Source organism: Heteronotia binoei, chromosome 2 (genome assembly GCF_032191835.1).
Source record: "Heteronotia binoei isolate CCM8104 ecotype False Entrance Well chromosome 2, APGP_CSIRO_Hbin_v1, whole genome shotgun sequence".
Lineage (NCBI taxonomy): Eukaryota > Metazoa > Chordata > Lepidosauria > Squamata > Gekkonidae > Heteronotia > Heteronotia binoei.
In genome coordinates, this window is record NC_083224.1 from 175364077 (window position 1) to 175388004 (window position 23928).

General features: G+C 44.3%; 1 protein-coding gene across 2 annotated transcripts in view; it reads left to right on the forward strand.

The window, feature by feature from the left end:
- The window catches only part of SOAT1 (sterol O-acyltransferase 1), a 57829-nt gene extending 37902 nt beyond the window's left edge, over positions 1-19927 (forward strand). For both annotated transcript variants that reach the window (XM_060232502.1, XM_060232503.1), the window contains 8 exons: positions 1367-1448; positions 4350-4395; positions 6478-6607; positions 7958-8055; positions 8975-9073; positions 11612-11747; positions 12946-13091; positions 18696-19927. In XM_060232502.1, the coding sequence (XP_060088485.1) occupies positions 1367-1448; positions 4350-4395; positions 6478-6607; positions 7958-8055; positions 8975-9073; positions 11612-11747; positions 12946-13091; positions 18696-18752 (794 nt within the window). In that variant the 3' untranslated portion in view covers positions 18753-19927. The remainder of the gene's footprint in view (positions 1-1366; positions 1449-4349; positions 4396-6477; positions 6608-7957; positions 8056-8974; positions 9074-11611; positions 11748-12945; positions 13092-18695) is intronic.
- Positions 19928-23928: the final 4001 nt, after the last annotated feature.

The following is a 23928-nucleotide window of genomic DNA, read 5'->3' on the forward strand; positions in this document are numbered from 1 at the left end:
GGTGGTTGCTATGAGGGGAAAAATGAAAGCAGAGAATTATATTGTAGAGCTACTTTGGGGGGCCAATGGTGGTGGTGGTGGGAGAAAAGTGGCATATAAATGTCCAAATATTCTGCCCCCATGCTGTGTTAAGGTCAGAATCTGCAGTATGGAACCTGATCGAGGTTCTGCTCTGGGGAAGAAAAACTAAACCAAGCCGGCAAGAGCCAAAACCTTCAGAGGGAGTTCAGAAAACTAGTAAGAGGCCAAAAGTGAACAACATCAATAATTATAGACAAAAGTACACATGTTTATTTCAAAAATAGTTAATAACCTTGTAGGGGATTCAAATAAAGTCACCTAATGTAATCAAAATGACAAACGCACAGAAGAAACCATAGATGACCTGATGTGTTTCACCTCAAAAAAGCCGCCTTCAGAGGTCAAGTAGTACAGAATACAGCACACAACGAAGCCCTTGTTACACTAGTAAGGCAGTAAACAATTGATATAAGACCCAAACAGGAATGTTCCAATCTGGAATTGAATGACACAAAAAGATACGTGACGCCACAAATGTATTTGGCCTTGTGTCAGTGGCAGTTACATATACTGGAAAAAGTAATATTGCCAATATGTACCTTCCAGTTTAGGTCCTAAGATTACAAGTACAATCACATCAGTATGTATCCATATGTATTACATTATGAGGATTTATTTGAGCCCCTGGAAGGGTTTTAACTGTTTTTGAAATAAACACGTGTGTTTTTGTCTATAATTGATGTTTTTCGCTTTTGGCTCCTTACTAGTTTTCTAAATTTGGTTTGGAGGTTTTGGCTCTTCTGTGTTTCAGATAAGAAGACTTCATAGCATCTGTTTTAAAAGGAGTGTTATAGAATTGCTTGACCACCCTGAGGCTATCTAGAGTCTTGGTGGTGCCGGATATAAGAAAATCCTGGATTCAGGTGCTAGACAAGTCTCCGATGTTTTGCTATCTTGGCATTGGGGAGTGCTGTGCTGTGACTGTGGTTCATGAATATGGTACGGCTTGGGAAAGCGGTTTGTCATGGACTTGTCAGATGGTCTTACAGTGCCATCCTAAATAGCTCTATACCCTTCTAAACATTGACTTTAGTGGACTTTAGAAGGCTGTAAGTCTGCTTAGGATTGTGCTGTAATTTGCTTTTTAAAAAATACGTAAGATCAGAACAGTGAAAACCATTTTGCTGGGTGGTTGTCAGAATTCCAGAATTGTGCGAATGTTTATTGCTAACTCCCAGGTTTTAAGAAAGAATCTGGTCATCCCAGGGAAATGGACTTATGGAGATTTTTGTAGTATAATTTATAATTTGGCACTACGTGACTTTTTCCTCTGTTGCCTTTTCAGATGATGTTCAGCTGCCTCTATTTTCTCGGTACTTGTATTTCCTCTTTGCTCCCACCCTGATCTACAGAGATGAGTATCCCAGGTAAAGTCAATAGGAATCATCTTGCATGCTGTTACTTAATTCCCTCTTCATAGCAGCCAAATGTTTTCCATTCATTTAACAGATGCATTTGGTAGTGTACAGCCAATGCTGCAGAAAGGCTAAAATCAGGCCTTGGTGTTCACCTGTCTAAAGCACACCTACCCTCTAAATGCCTGACTATCCTATACCTAATGCTGGACTTGGCCTCCATGCAAGTCAATAGTCCCAGAAAATGGGGCCAGCTTCAGATATTGGGCATTCTTCTGCAGACCCCAAGTTGAAGAAAAATGTGAAAATCTCAAAAAAAAAAAAATGGAGAGGGGTAAAAGCTCACTGGCAATGTAAATCTACTGTGAATGGATGGGGAGAAGGATCAGGAGCTTCGCCTGACACAGTAAGAGTAGGGAAGCTGTGGGGAGTGGTGGCAAGGCAGTCTTCAGGCAGGCAGTCTGGCTGCTGAGTATATGGTCTGGTAAGCACACAGTTCGGGTAAGAGGATGGAGAACCCCCCCCCCCCGAATCTCACAGATCCCCCTACTTGTAAATTATGTTTGCCATCAGAGTTCAGTCCACCAATGGGCATTGTACAGGGGATTCCCCAGCCTTGTTGGGCCTGTGCTTGCTTTCAGAATTTGAGAAAATTAATTATGTGGCAGTGTGTGTAGTATAGCCAGGTGATCCTAAGATTGTCTGGCAGCCAGAAGTTCTAGATCTTTAAGCATTATGCACCACTAGGTGGTGAGCTAGAGAGATAAACAACCAAAAGAGAGCAGCAGCTCTCAAATCTTGTTTCACTGTGTGCATGTTCAGCTTTCTGTACGTGTTTTAGGGAAGAACTGTTATCGTTTTCAACAGGCAGAGCTTTTGATGGGGGTTGTCATATGTAGTTTGGCAGTAAATCTTGCTAGTTTATAGTTTGTGGTTCTTACAGTTTTGTGCAATATACCAACCAATTTTAGACAATTTTAGACCATTTTGACAAAAGTTGGAAGATAATTTGTTTGGAGAGCCAGTTTGGTGTAGTGGTTAAGTGTGCGAACTCTTATCTGGGAGAATCGGGTTTGATTCCCCACTCCTCCACTTGCACCTGCTAGCATAGCTCTGGCAGAGGTTGTCCTTGAAAGGGCAGCTGCTGTGAGAGCCCTCTCCAGCCCCACCCACCTCACAGGGTGTCTGTTGTGGGGGAGGAAGGTAAAGGAGATTGTGAGCCGCTCTGAGACTCTTCGGAGTGGAGGGCAGGATATAAATCCAATATCTTCTTCTTCTTCTTAAAGCCCTCCTACAGATAAAAGGGCTGCTCTACTTCTCTGATGTGCTTGCTTTCCATGTATAGGGGTCTTTTTTTGGTGGTCATGTAGTGCATTGTTCTCCAACCATTTTCTGGCGTTTTGCAGTCCCATGAGGATTGTATTGCATACTTTTTTTCTGAATGTTTTGTTGAGCTATACATTTGAAGAAGGTTTGAGATCAAGTATATGTGCTTTGAGTAATGGATGAGGGATCTGACTAGAAGTTGCCACAGTGTAGAGTTGATACTGTTATTAATTTTACTGGACTGCACACTTATTTACTTACAGTTAACTGCCATGAGACTTAACAGTTCTTGGCAGCAGCTTGGCTCTGCACAGTTTGGCTCTGTACCCAGATGTCATGATTGGGAAGCCTAAAGGAGCTGGGTCTGATTCTTCTCAGCTTCAGAAATGTTTTAGTCCTCTTGACTTGTGGCACCAGGTTTTGAAAATATGCAAGTTTCCTGTGGTTATCTGTGGTTGCTCCTATCCTTTGCCAGTCCATCTCTCCTGTTACTTCATAGTACACCAGTTTGGTGCAGTGGTTAAAAGCACGGACTCTAGTCTGGGAGACCCAGGTTTGATTCCACATAGCCAGCTGGGTGACCTTGGATCAGTTCTCTCTGAGTTGTTCTCTTGAACAGTTCTCAAAAGAGAACAGGAAGGCGATTGTAAGCCACTCTTAAGTGAAGGGCGGGGTATAAATCCAATATCTTGTTCTTTTCCACACTCCCCTATCCACATCTTCCTTCCTTCACTTAGTTAACCACAGACCCCCCCCCTCCCCTGGATATAGAAAACATCACAGAGTACCTAACAAAGCATACAGTGTGAACAAATATTTTCCAGCTGAATAAACTTAAAGGATCTAAATTAAATGTTTTTAATATGTAGTCCAAGTGGAGCAGAGTTCAGATTGTGTTTGCTGTGCAGAGTCGGCAGCCTTGATGAAATTCTTTTAAAAAACAGGTTTCCTGTTTATTTATTTAGTTGTATTTAGTTGTATTTTTCCCAAAGCTGGGCTCAGGGCGGTTTCACAGCAATCACAGTTACAATCACAACAAAGTGAAATCACTATAAATAGACAATTAAAAAATTGCAATTCCCTGAAAATCAGATGGCATCAAATTGTAGTGAAGCTGCTGTCTTGTAGAAGGGGTGATAGCCGAAGTGGGAATTTCTGAGGTGGAACTGTTGTTGCCCTCAGCCAAATGCCTGGCAGAACATCTCTGTCTTACATGCTTTGCGGAACAATAATAAGTCCCATACATCCCAAGTGGAATTTGGCAGAGAGCTCCACCAAGTTGAGGACAGCTGGATGTCTCTCAAGCTGGGGACCACCAGCAGATGTTGGTCACAAGAGCATCTCTCTCTCTCTCTTTCTGTCTCTCTCTGTGTGTCTCTGTCTTTTCTCTGTCTCTCTCTCTGTCTCTCTCTCTGTCTCTGTTTTGTTGGCGCTGAAGAGACTTTTATTTATTCAGTTTGCAAGACCTGAGCAAGGCTGTTAAGGATAGGGATATTTTGGAGGTCATTAATTCATAAGGTCACCATAACCTGGAAGTGACTTGACAGCACATAACATACACATAATGCCAAGTTCTCTTTCTTACAGGACGCCCACAAGACGATGGAGCTATGTGGCGACTAAGTTTGCACAGGTTGGTGTTTGGGGGAGGGTGATATTGGGTGGAATATCCTGCCCATCTCTACATAACTCTTAACTATTCCTCTATGAAATTGTTGTACTGATGTGTCCCAACAAAGAAAAAAGGGAGCAGGTCTTCAATACAATCAGTGCAACACCTCCACCACGACCAAAGAACTGAAAGGCGCGCGTGCATTGCTGGTACTGAATGCAGCAATAGACCTATCTGTTGAATGAGTGGCATATGCACAAAGTGTTAAACACTGAATATTGTGTACCCAAGATATTAATATAGGACTCTGGATAATATGTTTGTTCTGGATCTTCCTTTGTTTTGTATAAGGAGCTTAATTACAAAATGAAAGTTGCTGTGGAAGCAGCTGAATCTCTCTTCAGATCTGTAGCTGCCAACTGGTTTGAAACAAAATATTATTATCCAAAGTCCTGTTAATGTTTAGTCCTTTGTATACATGGCATTCACTCCATCCCTTGTCCACCGCTACATTCATTATTGGAAGTACGTATGCTTATTTTCCCTTGGTCCTTGTTTTGCTTTGTAAGACAACTTTTCAAGAGGTCCATAAGTTACTAGTACATACAAATGCTTATTAGCCCCCTTTTGTTCTTGGTATTAAAGAGATTGAAGAACCAGCTTCCATAAAGCTTCCGTGCCTGAGATAGTTCTTACTCTCCCCTGGCATGTAGCTAATTCTAGCCCTGATTTAAGATTTTGGACTACAGCAGAAGTACAATGTTCTTCCTGAATTCATTTGTGTGATAGTTTCTACTCCATTTCCAACATCCATTCTGGGTGTGTGTGTGTGTGTGTAATTTTTTCCTTAACAAAGGCTTTTGCCATAATATATTTGTTAGCTTTTAAGGTGCTATAAGGTGCCTTGCTGAATAATTGGTAAACCTTCTTGAACAGATATGACACAGCCTTATACTGAATCAGACCCTTGATCTATCAGAGTTTACTCAGATTGGCAGTGGCTCTCCAGGACGTCAGGCAAAGGTATTTCACATCACCTACTGTCTGGCGATGCCAGGAACTGAACTGGAGATGCCAGGAACTGAACCTGAGATCTTTTGCATTCAAAACAGAGGCTCTTCCAGTGACCCACCGAGCTTTTAAACAGTGACTTCAAAGGAGTCCATTCAGAATTCACAGACCATATTCTAATTCTAAAGGCAGCTACCACAGTCAGCTCAACCTGAGAATCTGTTTGGTTGAATGATCCCTCTCAGTTCCTCCCCGCCCCCCCCCCCAGCACCAATGGTGAAAATGGCCTAAACTTTGTCAGTTGTCTATGGAAAAGATGGCGACTCCTCATTTGGCTTTGTGAGTATGAAGAAAAGAAACAAGTATGTCTTCAAAAAGTATACATAAGAAACTTGAAATTCTGGTTTTTTTTTCAGACTTACAGCTTTTGAATGCCATCCCATATGCCATGAGTGGCCAACGGTAGCTCTCCAGATGTTTTTGCCTACAACTCCCATCAGCCCCAGCCATTGGCCATGCTGGCTGGGGCTGATGGGAGTTGTAGGCAAAAACATCTGGAGAGCTACCGTTGGCCACCTCTGCCATATGCTGCAGTAAGCTGGAATTTCTGTAGCCAGGGAATTTTCCTCAGCTATCTTGTTCATTCTGCATGGTACCTGTTTCAGAGCGAGATAGTGCCTTCCCCCCAGCAAGGGAAAGGGAAGGTTTGCATCTTCCTACAAAAAGGGTTTAGCTTTCTTGTAAAAAATATCCTATGGGGTTTTTTTTGGGTGGGGGGGGGGGAGGAAGACATAGTAAGTAACACCTTAAAGGCTAGCGAATATACTGTGGCACAAGCTTTTATGAGATTTCAATATCAGTGAATCTTAAGAGCCTAAATTAAGGGGCTATGTTTCAGTGAGAGAACATCGGCTAAGTTTTAAGGTGGTCCTAGGTTCAAGCCCTGAATCTCAGTTTAAAAAGATCAACTAGTAAATGCTGTAAAAGACCTCTGCCTGGAGAGCTGCTGCCTATCAGAGTTTACACTAATGACCTTGATAGAAAAAGGGTCTGATTCAAGATAAAGCGGCTTCATGTGTCTCCCCTGTTCAGGTGCTTGGTTCACTCTTCTACACTTACTACATCTTCATGCGACTCTGCATCCCTACGTATCGGAACTATAGCTGGGAACCCTTCAGCTCACGAAGGCTGGTTCTTTGCATCTTTAACTCCATTCTTCCAGGTAAGCGTTTCTATGGCATTTACCCATGTCCCATAAAAATATTTCCGAGAACTATGTTGGAAAGGGCCTATCTAGATTTGCAAAGTGGAAAGAAATCTTTTTTAGGGAAGGCTTGGACAGATAGGGGTTCTTGTCTTTGGACCAAGTAATAGGCTAGAACAACAAGTTTTTGTTGTTTTGTAAACTGAGGTCTACATCTGACCTGTCAATCTCTGCTGAAAGGCAATATTTACAATTGCAATATCTGCTGGTATCAAAATATGGCCCTGCAGCACTTTGTTTCAGAAGCTTCCTTTCTCCTGGAAACTCTCATTGAATCAGTGAGGACAATGAAACCTACAATCTTTGTTTATAAATATTTGGTGTAACAAATACAGTATGCAGAGCCTCAGAAATAAATTGAGTTGCTCTGTTTTGCCCTAAATTTTATACCTGTTGTTTCTGTGGATCTTAAACTGTGGCCTGTTTAGCAACAAATTGTGTTTGGGGTGTAGGAGACACTGTGGCACCTTTTCAGTAAATATTAAGTAAACTCTCTAATTGTTTTCACTGTAACTTACAAGATGCATGTCTTAAACATACCTCTGGGCCTGTCCTGTTATTCGATCTTTTGGGGATGAAGTAATTACTCATATAAATTTTGCATTAAAATATTTGTTGGTCTCTGAGAATGCATATGTACTTCTAAACTGAATGCCTGTCTTCCTGGAGACTAACTGATGGTAATTGAAAATGAACTCTCTTGCTAAAAGTCCTATACTACAGTGCTGCAGAGATAAATGCCTACCTCCAGTAATCCAATGGATTGAGGTCCTTATTAATGTTTGAACATAAGGCATATAGACAGTGACGGTGTCTATATGCCATATGTTTAGATATTTTAAAATCTTGTATAGATGCTTATCTGTAGACTTGTCACCACTCTCATATTTTGTTTACTAGTTCTGTTTGGGGGAAAAAAAGAAAATTTAAATTTGTTTAAAGAAATGTTGGAATTTGAATAGCAGTCAGAAGTGATAAAGTATATCTTAGTGGATAAGGGCTGAACTGGAATCTTGATTCGTATCTCAGTTCTACAGTCACATTGATTTGTAGATCTCCTCAATACTAATAGTTGGGAGGGTTGCAAGAAACCATGTGGAGGGTTCTGGGAGTTCCTTTCTATTTACAGTATTCTCATGGCATATCTCCTAAAGGATGTTCTGGCCTTTGCCAGAGAACATGCAGTCTTGCTATATCACCATTTTTTGACTCAAGTGTAACGATGAAAGCAAAGATTTCCTCTTTTAGTCCAAGCAACCAGTTGAGTAAAATTGTCCTGAATGTTTCCCCTGCTGTCTACACCCCCAGGTGTATTGATAATGTTCCTGGTCTTCTTCTCATTCCTGCATTGTTGGCTTAACGCCTTTGCTGAGATGATGCGATTTGGTGACCGAATGTTTTACAAGGTAATTTGTGCATAAGGCTAATAGACTCAGTTTCGTTCACTGCTTTTAAGTTTGTTTGTTGAGGTGTAGGGGAGAAATAACACTGAGAACACTGCACTCTTTTGTGGTGTTCTGTCCTCGTAAAGAATATTATAGCATATGATCCTCATATATCGGATTATGGCGTATGAACTGTCAACAAAATTAGTCATGTTTTAAACCATACACACATCCTGGGGGAAAAATTGTGTCTGTCTATAGTATGCCCAAGTATAATTATTCTATAGCATAAAAAAAACTCCATACTGCACATTCTGTGCAAGTACAGCCATGTCTTAAAAAGCATTTCACTCACAAGCATGTTTTGGAAATGGTCCTTCTGTGTGAAATTACTGTCCTTATTGGGAAACTTTTGTGTGAACCACATTCCTTAAAAACATTGAATTTTCCCATTGAAGAACTTTGAACACCCTAACTTGGATGGCCCTGGCTATCCTGATCACATCAGATCATGGAAGCTGATCCGGGTTGCCCTGATTAGTATTTGGATGGGAGACCACCAAGGAATTCCAAGGTCACTGTGCAGATGAAGGCAATGGCAAACCACCTCCGTTAGTCTCTTGCCTTGAAGACCCTACAAGGTTGCCATAAATGAGCTACGACTTGATTGCATGGGAGAGAAAGAGAGATAGAGAACTAAGGAGGCATTCTTAGAACTAGAGTAATTTTGTCTTAGAGTTACTTGCTGGCAGAAGAAAAATGAGGCGTTCCTGCTATTTCTGAATTTACATAATGCAACATGCCATTGACAGATCCACCTGCAGTTTTCCTGGCTGCTGCAGAAGTGTTTTGAGTCACAGGAAGGTTCTTATAGCAATATGATTCCCTGTTTTGAATACTGACTGTACTCTTTTGCACATTTTTGTTTCCCTTCTTTCAGGACTGGTGGAATTCAACATCTTATGCAAACTATTACCGAACTTGGAATGTGGTAGTACATGACTGGCTGTATTACTACGCATACAGAGACTTCCTTTGGGTGAGCACCTTTGAATCTCATGGAAAATGTTTCTTCAGAGAAGTGCAAAAAGGGGGTGGGGGTTACAGCAATCTCCTACATAGAATTTTGCATAAACAGTGAAGTTGGCTTGTTTTTGTGTACTCGTGATGCTAGCTTGTACTAAATAGACCTTTGGTGTTTTGAAATCAGTAAAGTCTATTTTGACCTGCAACAGCAGGTCTCCAGGGTCTCAGGCAGAGGTCTTTTACATCACCTACTATCTGATGTTTTTAACTGGAGTTGCCAGAAATTGAACCTGAGACTTTCAGCATGCCAAGCAGGCATGCTCTACCACTGAGCCACAGCAAATCCAAGGCAATGTGTGACTATAGAAAGTAGTGCAACTATGAATTAGTCTCTAAGACACCTCAGCAGAATAACAAGAGCTCCTCTTTTGAAACTGATCTAGCACAAATATTATGATGGGAAATGAGCAAGACTCTGTCTTGTTGGGTGCCATTTTTGAACAGAATGGAAAGCAAACCCGGTGTTAACTTTCTGGGTTTGAAAGCTCGCCTATTTCACATTGGTGTAGAGAATGACGACTTGTTACTCTTTCATAGTGTCACGCAGGTTGAGAGAGTTTAGGGCTATGCCCCCTCAAACCTGGGAGGGGAGGGGAGAACAGATATTAATTTACAAGTTGAACCTGTTCCTTAAGGGAATTAGGGTTCTTATGGTCTGGTAGGCTTTAAAAGGGTTGCTGGCCTACAGGACACTGAATCAGAGTTTATAAAACAGAAATAGTTTTATTTACAAGGTAAGGGATGAAACCTAAAAAGACAATAAAACAAACAAAGATTTTAATAATGCACAAAGATGAGGAACACCTACAAAGCCAGCCAAACTAACTCCTGCACTTTCAGCTGCTTGCCCATTAAGAGTCCTTGCTTCAGTACAGAGATAATGATAAGCATTTTGCATTAACCTTCTATTGAAGGAACTCAACCTGTTGCTTTGTTAGGATCCTCTAGCAGAGACATCCAGCCCTTGCTTATTCCTTCCAACATAACAGGCGCATCTTCAAAATCAAATAATAGCAAAGCAAAACGCTTCGACATCAGCTTGCTCACCCTGAGTCTCTGCTCGTTGAATGTTTCCTGGTCAGGCACTCTTCCACATAGTTGATAGCAACGTCGTCTCCTTGTCAAGATGATGAAGTAGTTCTTTCTGAGTAGCCTCTGACCCAGCTATATCCTGGCTATCACCATTAGTGGGTTTAATTAGGCAGCCAATCCAGAAAGAGATCTAATTAAGGCGATCATACCATGTACTCCTAGATTGAATTTAGATGGTTTGCTGTCAACACAGGTGAGAATGATTAACCTTATAATAAACTAGATAATTGGCTTCTGCCAAGGCACACTAAAAGGTGCAAATTCCTACAGTACTTAGGACATGAGGATGATGAACACAAACACATATTGTATACAAAGGATTAATTTCTTGAAATGTAGCATTTTTCAGACTTCGTCACATCTGTGTTTTAAGGTTAGACTAGTGTTGCAAGGTGTATTTTGAGATTGGGCTTGGAAATTAGTAACTTAGACAATGAAGAAAGATGACAGGGAGAACACTGATTCATTTGAAATGAGGTGTTAGAGGATACCATGGGCCACCAGAAAGACAAATAAGTGGGTTCTAGATCAAATCCAGCCTGAACTCTCTCTGGTAGCTAAAATGACCATACTGAGGTTATCATATTTTGTTCACATTATGAGAAGACAAGGATTAGCGGAAAAGACAATAAGGCTAGGAAATTTGAAGACAGCAGGAGAAGAGGAAGACTCAACATGTTAGGATTACCAATCCACAGTTGGGGGCAGGGGATCCCCCAGTTTGGAGGTCCTCCTCTCACTTCAGGGTCATCAGAAAGCGGGCCGGGGGTGGGGGGGGTGGGGGAGGGAAATGTCTGCTGGGCACTCATTATACCCTACGGAGACCGGTTCCCATACGGTATAATGGGGAATCAATCTATGGGTATTGGGGGCTCTGGAAGGGCTGTTTTTTAAGATAAAGGCACTGAGTTTTCAGCATAGCATCTGGTGCCTTGCCTCAAAACACCAACCAAGTTTCAAAAAGATTGGACCAAAGAGTTCAATTCTATGAGCCCCAAAAGAAGGTGTCCCTATCCTTCATTATTTCCAAATGGAGGGAAAGCGCATGGTTCCTTTAAATAGAACTCCCTTTGGCATTCAGTCACGCGTGTCACAATCTTGCTCCTGGCTGCACCCCCAAAGTCCTCACATATTTCTTGCGTTGGACCTGGCAACCTCAGTAAATATCCATTCATTCTCTCTGCTAATGAATTGAAGTGAAGAATAAAACAGGGTTATTCATTTAACAATTGCAATGAGAGACTTCCCAGGAATGTGAGACTGTGTGTAATCATATCAGTAGGCCCTAAATGGTAGTTACCATTAACTTTACAGGACATTTTTTTAAAAATTGCATCTATGATGGGTTTTTTTTTTGGTCTCTACTTTCATATCAACCCCCTCCTCCCCCCTTTACCAGTTCTTTGGGAAGAAGTTCAAATCTGCCGCTATGCTGTCCGTCTTCGCAATTTCTGCTGCTGCACATGAATACGTCCTGGCTGTCTGTTTTGGTTACTTCTATCCTGTTATGTTTTGCCTCTTCATGTTCTTTGGAAGTAAGTAATTACCGTTGGTTGGTTTGTTATATTTCTCTCCTACTCTTGTGGTTAGCCCAGGATTGGCTTATGGAGCACCTTACAGCAATTTAAAATACAGGGATAAATAACATAAGGAGCCCCGTGGCGCAGAGTGGTAAAGCTGCAGTGCTGCAGCCCGAGCTCTCTGCTCACGACCTGAGTTCGATCCCGGTGGAAGCTGGGTTCAGGTAGCCGGCTCCAGGTTGACTCAGCCTTCCATCCTTCTGACATCAGTAAAATGTGTCCCCAGCTTGCTGGGGGGGAAAGTGTAGATGACTGGGGAAGGCAATGGCAAACCACCCCATAAAAAGTCTGCCGTGAAAATGTCGTGATGCGATGTCACCCCAGAGTTGCTTGCACAGGGGACTTACCTTTATAAATAACACACATTATTCCTCCCTCCACCCCAGCTTTCCTTGAGAGCATTGGAAAGATCCACAGGTACAGATAGTGTTCATAGTGTTTGTTCACTTAAAATATTTATTAGCCACTTCTCTTTCTACAGAGCTCTCTGGGGATGTTGTTTCACAATTGTGGGGCTGCCACCAAAAAGGCCCTCTCTCAGGAACCCACGAAACAAGTATCTTTGATGGGGCAATCAGGAGGGCCTCTCTGTGATCTTAATTCCCAGGCAGGAACATATGAGAGAATGTGGTAGTAGGGAAAGAAGAGCGGGAAGTTAGAGGTGGGTAGGAAGGAGGATGGAAAGGGACTTGTTCTTTTCATAAAATATTCTGCTTGGCCTTTGAAAATTTATGGACTGTGGTCCACTGTAAAAATTAAAATCCAATTTGTGAAGCGCTCATATGGGACTTCCTTTTGAAGTTTACCTTTTGTCCTCTAGAAGACAGAAATGCACAAAAGCGGGCATCTACCTTAGCTCATGGGCACCTTTCCCTTCTTTGGTTGTACTATTGGGCACTTTGCTTGTCAGCTGTGGGGTGGGCGGGGCTGGTTCTAGACTGTCTGGCACCCTAGGCAAGGCTAACTTCTGGTGCCCCCCCCCCAGCACTACTAACATCACCAAGTCACATGGAGGGGTGCCCAGTTTGGCACCCCCAGAAGGCCAACACCCAAGGCAATTGCCTAGTTTGTCTCCTAGTTTGTCTGTTTGGATACTGTGCCTGTAGTGTTCTGAATGATGCATTTTGAATACTTTCTTGTTTCCCTTGTTCAGTGATTTTCAACTTCTTAATCAATGACCAACGGAAAGCTTCTGTTTGGAATGTGATCATGTGGACTTCCCTCTTCCTTGGTCAAGGCATCATATTTTGTCTTTATAGCCAAGAATGGTACGCCCGTCAGTATTGCCCTGTGAAAAATGTAAGTAATTCTCCTGTTACTGTGTGTAAGGAAACAGGGATGAGCTGCTGTTAAGAAGGGCAAGTTTCAAACCTTGGAATACAAATCTAGGGAAAACTTTTAAAACTCATTTGGATTTTAAAATTGTTAATTCTCAGCTTTGACATTGGAAATGTGTTAGCTTAGAATACAACATTTTGGCTTGGAATACAGAAATGTTAGTGGATTTCTGATTCCCCCCCCTTTCCTTTTTATTTTAAAAAATACAGAATATTTCAACTCTTATCGTTACAATAAATGAACAATTTTTGTAAAGTAGATGATGAATTACCATTTCTATAATGGTATCTGTTACTTCATCTATCTGTGCCGTTTCTCAACAGTCCTTTGCACTTGGTACTGTAGATGATTCCAGTGCTTACCAAAGGCAATACTAAAATTGCTATCAGGACGTTTTTAATAAATAATTTTCTTGTCCCTGAATTTTTTTTTAACAAGTTCAAAGAATTCTCATGTGTTTTCGCCATGAAAGACAACCTGTTGCTCTATATTTACACTATATATTTCTAAACATAAGAACATAAGGGAAGTCATGTTGGATCAGGCCAATGGCCCATCCAGTCCAATGCTCTGTGTCACACAGTGGCCAAAAAACCCAAGTGCCATCAATTTATTTTTATTTTATTTTATTTATATCCCGCCCTCCCTGCCGAAACAGGCTTAGGGCAGCTCACAGCATAAAATCCCAACATACAGTTAAAATCAATAAGGATTAAAAATTACACATTCACCAATAAAACAAAATTCAATAGTTAAAACAGTTAAGAACAGAGTATAAATTTGGTGCTATTTCAGTAGCGACGGTATGTCTTTCAGTTCCCTGAGATACAGGCGCCATGTCAGTTAAACACCAGCCGGAAGAAAACAGTCTTGCAGGCCCTGCGGAACTGCACAAGGTTCCGCAAGGCTCTCACTTCATCTGGCAGTTGATTCCACCAGCAGGGGGCTGAAATCGAGAAGGCCCTGTCTCTGGTGGCTTTTAATTTGGCCTCCTTCGGTCCGGGGATTACTAGTAGATTTTGCAATCAAGAGGTCCACCAGTGGGGCTAGAAGCCCTTCCACTGTGCCCCCTCCCAAGCACCAGAATACAGAGCATCACTGCCCCAAACACAAAGCATACATAAACTTGTTCAGTGTAAACTAATGTGAGATTCCTGTGTTTTATGGTAGGTTGTAGGGGAGGGAAAGAAGTGTGGAATTATTTTGTAAGTGGGTTCCACGAAATTAGGGTTGGCATCCTCCAGAAGAGACCCGAATATCTCCCGGAATTACAACTCACCTCTAGACAAAAGAGAACAGTTCTCCTGGAGAACAAGTAGTACCATTGCTGCTGGTCTTTTCGCTTTTTTCTCTCCCCTTCCCTAGCACAGCGTGTAGAGCAAACGGGGGGTGGGGAGAGTCAAGAAGTCTGACTCTCTGAGAAAGGGGCACATAAGAAAGGGGTGGGGGAAGCAGAGCTGCTGTGACTGCCCAGGCGAAGGGGGGTTAGCTTGTGGAACTCAAGGCAGCTTACAATGCTGAGAGCCCTGGGCTACCAAACCGGGTGTCTCCAGCCCTCCCCCCCCCCAAAAAAAAATCCTGCTGTGGGCCCCACCAAACATGAAATCCTGGCTACAGCCCTGCTTGGGGCTGTTCTAGTTGGGCAGGGTTTATTCCATTCAGATTCACGCATGCTAGTAGTAATTCTGTTTGAGCAGGATGAGGGCAGTTCATACAGAGGGTTAGAGTCCGTGCAGGGCTAGTCTGAAAGGATGCCAGTTTGGGTATTGCCAGGGAGACGGCTTTCTCCTCCTGCAAATACTTCTGATCTCCTTGTATAGATTGCTGTGACTGGGGGAGGATGGCCTTGCTGGCTGATGGGCTGGTTCCTCCCAGGTTCCTCCGCCAAGCCTTTGGCTTCTCAGTTCGTTCATCTACTGTACAAGAACAATGTCTTCTTTTCAACTGTGTGTGCCGATGTAGTGTAGTGATTGTAGCGCAATAAGCCAGATCTTCTTCGTGGTCTCTGTGCAGTCCCACACATGGGTCTTGCCGCAGGCAATGAATCCATTCCTCGGAGTTCCAATAGCTCGCCTATAGCGCTTTTGGCGCGCTCCCCTCCCGCTCTGGGGAGCAGGCAGCGACCGCGCATGCCTGGAGCGGGGGGGGAGCGCCCATTCCACTCAGTTTCTTCCTTTCCGCCGCCCGGACAACACCTTCCTCGCTGCGCTCTTCCTTAGCTCGTCTTCTCCTTGGCCTTCGCTCTCTACTTCGACTGGTATCGCTTTTTCTTCCCCTTTTCTTCGTCCTAAAAAAAAAAAAAAAAAAAAAATTAATTATAAAACAACCGTTTCTGCGCTTTTTTCTTCCTTTTCCAACCCTTCTCCCCTCCCTTCCCCCCCCCCCCTACCGTCCGGGGCGTATGGAAGGGAAGGTTACTTTCAAAAAGTGTAGGCACTGTGGAGCTAAAATCCCCACCACAGACGGCCACAGTCACTGCCTGTTCTGCCTCGGGGAAGGCCATCGGGTCGACGCTTGCCCGCATTGTGCGAACTTCGGCAAGCAGGCACGCAAAAACCGCGCTGCACGACTACAGGCTTTCCTCTTAGAACGGTCCTTGCGGGCTATGCCCACTTCCGACCCGCCGCCTCCCCCACTTCGAGCGGGAGACTCGGCTTCCCCGGCCGCGCCTCAGTCTCAAAAGACGCACAAGTCCGGGAAACGACCTCCGAAGCACGCCGAATCCGGCCATAAGTCTTCGAAAAAACTGCGTCATTCCGAATCGGAGTCGGCGCCTAAGAAACCTCGACATTCGGATTCGGCGCCTAAGAAACCTCACCATTCCGAATCGGCTCGCCATTCCGAATCGGCGGACTCGGCGCCCATAAAGCCCCGTGACACTACGGCCTCGACCTCCATGGCTTCGACTGCTCAATCGAGTTCAGCTCCAACACCAAGTCAGCTCGAGTCCATTCTCCACGCAGCCCTTCTCCTCCTGTCTTCTCTAGGCCTGAGGGTGAATGTCACCAAATCGCACTTCACCCCCACTCAGCATCTCAACTTCATAGGGGCTCATCTCCGCACCTCTATACACCGCGCCTTCCTCCCCGAGGACCGCGCTCTGACGATCATCAGCCTTGCCAGGCTGGTCCAGCTACAACCTATCCAACCGGCCCTCACTATCCAACGCCTTCTAGGCCTGATGGCCGCTACTACAGCAGTCCTCCTCTTCGCCAGGCTACGAATGAGACCACTTCAGCTCTGGTTTGTACGTGCCTACCGTCCTCATGTGCAACCTCAGAGCACCCTGCTCACCGTTCCCAGGAGAGTCCTTCCTTCTCTCACTTGGTGGACCGTCCTCGACAACCTCCTCGAGGGCATGCCGTTCCTACCAACTACTCCAACGGCTACCGTGACAACAGATGCCTCCATGTGGGGGTGGGGAGCCCACTTAGAAGGCAAGACTGTCAGAGGTCTCTGGACTCCTCAGGAGAGGACCTTGCACATAAACTGTTTAGAACTGATTGCTGTACACAGAGCTCTCCAATCGTTCCTCCCTCTCATCGGGGGTCAACACATCCAGATCTCCACAGACAATATGGCAACAGTCTTCTATGTAAACAAGCAGGGAGGCACCAGATCTCTTCGACTGTGCCGCATAGCCATACTGCTCTGGGAATGGTGTATCAAGCACAACATCCATATGACTGCAATCCACCTACTGCAGGAAGGGCAACGATGCCTTCCTACATCTTTGGAGAGGTCCCCTCCACTACATTTTTCCTCCAACCCCCCTAATGACACGGGTGTTGACAAAGGTCGCACGGGATGGCACGGACTGCATCCTTATCGCACCGTGGTGGCCACGGCAACCGTGGTTCACCAGACTTCTACAAATGTCACAACACACTTACCGCCGCCTTCCGATCGTGGGAGATCTCCTATCGCAGGCAAACGGCCAGGTACTTCATCACAACCCTCGGGTTCTGGCCCTCACTGCCTGGAGGATACACTCGCCTGCCTCTCCACCGAGGTAACCAATATCCTTCTCAACGCAAGAAAGCCTTCCACCAGACTTTCGTACCAACGCAAATGGAAGCGCTTTTGCTCCTTCGTCGCACCCTATCATCTAAGACCAGAGTCAACACCTCTAAACCTGATTCTAGATTATCTCTTATCCCTGCAAAAATCAGGCCTGTGCTACTCTTCACTTAAAGTACACCTCTCTGCCATCTCGGCATTCCATGACACCATTGATGGCAAGACGGTTTTCTCTCACCCCTTATCCAAATCCTTCCTCAAGGGAATGCTACACCTACATCCACCTGTTAAACCGTTCGTTCCAACGTGGAGTTTATCCCTTGTTCTTTCCTGTCTAATGAAGACACCCTTTGAACCCATGGCGACAATACCGCTCAACCTTCTTTCCTGGAAGACAGCACTACTAATAGCCCTTACCTCTGGTAAGCGGGCAAGTGACTTATGTGCCTTCCGACATGACCCTCCCTACACCATCTTCCATAGGGACAAGGTTGTCTTACGACCAGATCCTGCGTTCCTCCCTAAAGTTGTCTCCAAGTTTCATCTGTCTACTTCCACCTCGCTACCAACGTTTTTCCCTAACCCATCAGACCAAGGGCAGCGGTCACTACATTCTCTGGATGTCAGAAGGGCGTTAGCCTTCTATCTGAATCGTACACAACCTTTCCGTAAGGACCCTAACCTGTTTGTGGCCTACGGTAAACTTCGCAAAGGACACAAAATTTCTACCCAGAGACTATCTAAATGGGTAGTTAGTGCCATCAGGTTGTGTTACGAACTGGCTAAACAGCCTCCTCCCGAAGGCCTTAAGGCTCACTCTACTAGAGCGGTCTCGACGTCTTCGGCCTTTCTACAGGGCGTCTCTCTAGAGGACATCTGTGCGGCTGCATCGTGGTCCTCTCCTTCCACGTTCGTCTCCCATTATGCCTTGGACGTTCGTGCGAGACGAGACGCTTCCTTCGGCCAAGCAGTCCTCCGATCCATCTTCCACTGAAGTATGGTGAGTGCTTTTTGCTTCTGCCCCTAGGTCTTCGAGTATGATGTGGTATTTTTATGTGACTAACTATCTTCTTTTACCAGCACCCTCCTCCAGGTAACTCAGCTGGCTAGTCACCCATGTGTGGGACTGCACAGAGACCACGAAGAAGATAAACAGGTTGCTTACCTGTAACTGATGATCTTCGAGTGGTCATCTGTGCAGTCACACACGCCCACCCAGCCTTCCCCGCTGCTGGCCTCTTGTAATTGTTATCTAACTTTGTACAGTGTCTGTGTCAGCGGCGGCTGGAAGAAACTGAGTGGAATGGGCGCTCCCCCCCCGCTCCAGGCATGCGCGGTCGCTGCCTGCTCCCCAGAGCGGGAGGGGAGCGCGCCAAAAGCGCTATAGGCGAGCTATTGGAACTCCGAGGAATGGATTCATTGCCTGCGGCAAGACCCATGTGTGTGACTGCACAGATGACCACTCGAAGATCATCAGTTACAGGTAAGCAACCTGTTTTTCTTCCCACAGTCTCTAATAACTGCAATTTCTCCTTGGTCTTGTAGCCCACTTTCCTGGACTATATGAAGCCACGTTCCTGGACTTGCCCCGATAAGGTCTGAAGTCCCCTGACTGAGGCCAGAAGACCTGTTCTTTAGAAACAACAGCAACACCATATACCTTGGATCAATGATCTAAATGTCTTGAACTTTTAAAAAGGGAAAACAATAATCCTTTGTTATTTTTTTAAAAACAATCTCTTGAGGCAGCTAAGACTTCAGAAGGCTTGGCAAAATGGTTTTTGTTCCATGAGTGACTCCAACCTGAGCAGCTACCATGCTGATTGTGAAACTGAAAGGTTGGTGAAAGATTTTTCCCCTCCCCAGAGACCATTGTGCTTCAATCCCAGATGGTGGTTTTGTACGTGTTGCTACTGTTTTTCTCTTTGTTCTTAAAGGGGCCATATTATGTGATTGGAGTCGCTTTTGCCTCATCTTGAATGTAACGTTCCTTCAGAATGATCTCTCTCGTTGCACAGTATTTGTTTGCATTCTTGTACTCGTTGCTTTCTCATTGATGGTTGAGTGACGGAGCCCAGGGTTCACAAATATTTTCTTGCTAGTTTGTGCCTGCTATCAGCTCACTCTGAAATCTTCTAACATGTGCATAGGTTTATTTTCACTTGTGCTGTGGTATGAAGAAGTTAAGGAGCAGGGAGGAGTCTTTCCTGCTCTTGTCTTCTTCGTAGCTCATGGCAGATGGAGCATTATCTAAGCCTCATTTTTGAGTCCTCTTAGAGGGCTTGAAAGTGAGACAGATCTGACAGTCATTTGCACTGAAGTACAGAGAAGAGATTCCTCCCAATTGCTACCTCTGCACCATTGCACAAGTGGAATGCAAGGTGGGGGCGGGATTGGAGGATGCGGGTTTTTTGAGGCATCCTTGCCCTTATGGTGTTGTATTTCTTTTTTGGATGAAGGAGCCCTTTTACATCCTTTCCCATGAAAATAGTCATAATAGAAGCACAAGATAGGGATCATTCCGTCCACAACTCTTTGACTTTTTCCCCCTACAGCCGATTATTGTAGAAATTTATATATGCTGTAGGATAGATGGAAGCTTTCAGCTTCTATCAAAGAGTACTCCTTTTTTAAACAATGAAACAAAACTACTGCTTTGAAGGATAATGTTTCCAAGTTTGTTGTATTTATGAAAGGTTTGCCTATTTGCTTTTATGCTCTAAAGCTTTATTTTTCCCTCCCTTTTTGAATAAAGATATCTTTAATGGCTGACTATACCCCTTAGGAAGTTTATTTTGGGTTTGCAGGCTCTTGACAGTACTAATAGTAGGGACAGGCCATTCCCTGCTACGTTTGCTTGTAGTTGGTTTCCTACCTGGTCCAATGCACAGCGTTACGTTAAATACCAAAACCGAGTCATAAAATGAAGTGCAGGCTTGCATTCTTGCCAGGAGGACCTGGCTTTTGTATTCTTGGGAATCCAGACAGAGGGCTGGAAGCATGTTTAGTAGTACAACCTGAGCCAAGGGCCAGAATCTGAAATTAAGCGAGAGCTGCCAGTTTTTAAGGGCTATCCCACATACTGTATTTCACGAATTCATACTTTCCCAAGTGGCCTCCTTTCACATGTGTAGCTGTCCTTAAAAAGCATTTAAACAAATTCATGGAGGCTAAGCCCTCCATATTTAGAGGTGGTGAATGATCCCTGAGTACGAGTGTTAGGAAGCAACATCAGTGGAGATCCTAGCCTTCGTGCCCTATTTGTTGGCCCTTCAGGATGACTGGTTGGCCTCTGTGTGGAAAAGGATGCTGGACTGGATGGACCATGGGTCTGATCCAGCGTGGCTGCTCTTAGGATGAAGCAGAAAAGTCTCCCTGAACTGTGCCTAGTTACAGCTGCTAAAATTTAGAAGTGAAACTATTGACAAAAGGTTGAAGTCACCTTAATCAGAACAAGGTAGAGCTATTGTAACTGCGTTACAGGCCAGAGCTGACCCATGGACTGCCATTGGGTCCACCCCTGCCCTATTCTGTTAGTATATGCTCGGTACCAAATTTTTATACTGTGAGATGTGTCATTTTCCTGTGCTGCATGTCCCAAGTTTAGCTGTTCCTCATTGATGTTTAGCATGGTGATCTGGGGGTAGAGTGGGAAATGATTTTATGTTGGAAAAACTAAGAACATGTGCCAAGCTGAAACCATTCCAGTGCTTTTCTTGAAATGCCAGTTGACTCAATGGTAGAGTTGCCAGGTCCGAATGCTGTGCCAGTGGCAGCGGGAGGAGACTTTCTCGGAGTGGGGCAGAGTGCCACAACGTGCTGACATCACACAGAAGTGACATCAGCACGTTAGGGACATCGTGCAATGACACTCTGGTTTTGGGGCAAAACTCTATGGTAAAGTCAGCCTCCAATCAAGGAGTTTTGCCCTCAAACCATCGCAGTACGATGTCCTCAGTATGCTGATGTCACTTCTGCATAACATCAGTGCATTGTGTTTATTTCCAGAGATGTCACTGTTTTGGGGGGCAGGATTTCCTCCTGGCTGGCAGCAGGCAGACATCCAAAAAACTGGGAGATTCCCCCACTCCCAAGTGGGGAATGGCAACTCTACTCAATAAGATCGCCTTGATATTTTGAACCAAAAAATAATAGACAGGAGTGGTGTGCTTAGAACTTCTCCAGGGAAAAGTTTCGGTGCCGTTACAGAAAGCAATACCATATCCAGGGCTTTTTTGGGGCATGAACGCACAGGAGCAGAGCTCCACTTGGGCTGGCCAGTGCTCTAGCTGGTATGCTGGGAAAGGCATGGCAAAGCATCTTTAAACGCCTCCCCAATGGCTTCAGCCTTCTCCAGCATGGGAAGGTATGAGGGAGCTCCTGCTGGGTTTTTCTACAAAAGAAAAGCCCTGCCCATATGGGTGATTAGCAACTAACCACCACTTAAGGGTGGCCCAACCAGCATCAACCAGAGCTCCAGTTCTGTGGCATGGGCTCCCTGAAGAAGTGAAGGGGGTCTTCTTCCTTGGAGATCTGCAAGGCTTGCCTGTTTTTTAAGGTTGGGGGTTTTGGTTTTAGCTAGCATTATTTCAACTATTACTGTAAGCTGCCTTGAAACAAGAGGAAAGGCAGGTATAAATGTTTTAATGAAATAAATGGTGGCCTGTAGGGCTGATCAGCACTGCAAAATGTCTCTTCTATGGCGACCACTGTCAATAAAACACTGTCATAATCTGCAGATGCCAGTTAATTGCAGTGAGCTGAGAAGGATGTAACTTTGTTTAGGATTGCATCGCCAGTCTGAAATCTTTTTTCCTAGCATCCCAGTAGGGTTGCCAATCTCCAGATGGTAGCTGGAGGTCTCCTTCTAATACAACTGATCTGCAGGCGACAGAGATCAGCTCACCTGGAGAAAATGGCTGCTTTGGCAGGCAGGCTGTATGACATTTTATCCCACTGAAATCCCTCACCTCCCCAAATCCCAGCTTCCTCAGGCTCCACCCCCAAAATCTCCAGGTATTTCCCAACCCGGAGCTGTCAACCTTTAACCTCACTGTTGATCTGAGATTTGTTCTAAAGTGGCTAGAAAATTTGGCAGGGTGGGCGGCCTAAGGAGAGCATGTGGGAGATGTGTGCAATTTGTGTACTTGAATTGCTGCCCCTTTGCACTTAATATTTGCAAAGTAGTAAAATGTAGGTACAGAGGAAGGGCTTTTATGTTGCTCAGCTGCAAATACTGAGGATTAAAGTTCCAGTTCATGAACTTTCCCAGTCTCAAGTCTGCTGCCCTGTCTACGTAAACAGATCTGTAAATAACTTCTTGCGGAACTTAGGAAAAATGTGAAGAAGGCGTTTGCATCACTCAGTTCTATCCTGGGATATAAAATGTATTTTTAATTCTAATTTTGCTGCTGCGTAAGTGCCAAATTTTAACTCTTTGCTATGGTGATGTTACACCAATGCAGGACAACAATTGCTGGTAAAAAACAGTTCTGAGATAAAAGATAACCAAGACAAACACCTCCCTTTTGAAAAGGAGCAGTCTTGTTTTCTCCGTAAGTTAAAAAGCATTCTAATACATTTTTGCATTTGTTTAGGAAATGGACACCTTGAGCAAGAATGATTTGAAATAGAAGCTTAAGCTTCCTGCTTAAAAGACCACAAATCTCATAAGGAGAACTTTTCCTTCCTAGTCCATTTTTGATGATTGAAAACTAAAACTGTTCTTTCCTAAGTAGTCATATATTAACAAATTATGAACCTAAGAATTTTTCTTTATTCGCTATTTATTGACTTATGAATAGAATCATTTAGATGAATCAGAATGAGTAATAGTTATCAGTATTTCTAATTCTCAACATGACTCCGTCTGTAGATACTTAAATCCAGAGACTGGAACCATGAACAATGAAGACAGATGTTTCTGCAAACCTGAGAAAAGTCCTGTCCCCAGATAAGAGAAGTGGTGCTTTTTCCTTAAAGAAATGGATTCTCTCTGAGATCTCAGTGGTTGTTTTGCTGGTTGCTTAGGCAACCATAAAAATATTGGTAGACTTCCAATCTTGGCTTCTGACAGTAAAAGGAAAGGGGGGGGGGCTTTCCAGGGCTATTTCTCTGTCCCCTGCCCTGGAGGGAGAACACCTCAAGGCCAGGGGTAATCATTGGACAACTTGCTTCCATGCAATTTGTGCAATTCACATAGATTCAGTGTTAGCTACAGCTTGATGTCACACAACTTACTTGGACCCATTGGCAGCCTCCACACAACTTGTGGCCTTGTTAGTGGCCACCATACATTTCTAGAATTTAGCAACTTGGCCAGACTTTTTTTAGGAAAAATTGCAAAGGAGGGAACCACAGAAAATTACAAAGGAGAGAACTGGTACTTTTTCTAGGGAAAGGCTGCCGAAGGAGGGAAGGAGGTAGAACTGAGAGCCAGTGTGGTGTAGTGATTAGAGGAAGACTCGCTATGTGTATGTAGTCACTCCAGTTATTCACTCCCGAAAATGGTCCTGGTACCTTTGTAGTCAGATGACGTTTCCCTTTAAAAGGGGCTAAAATTTGAAATCCGGGGGGGGGGGGGGGTACAAGGGTTGCCAGATACCCATGACTCACTAGCGGGAGTGGGTGAGAGTATTCCAGGAGAAGGACAGGGTTCTGCGCTCAAACAGCGACATCCCTGACACCATGACATCATGCAGAAGTGACAGCATTTCAGCGGGGGTGTTGCATGGCGATGCTCTGGTTTAAGGACAAAACTGTGTGGTAAAATTGCCTT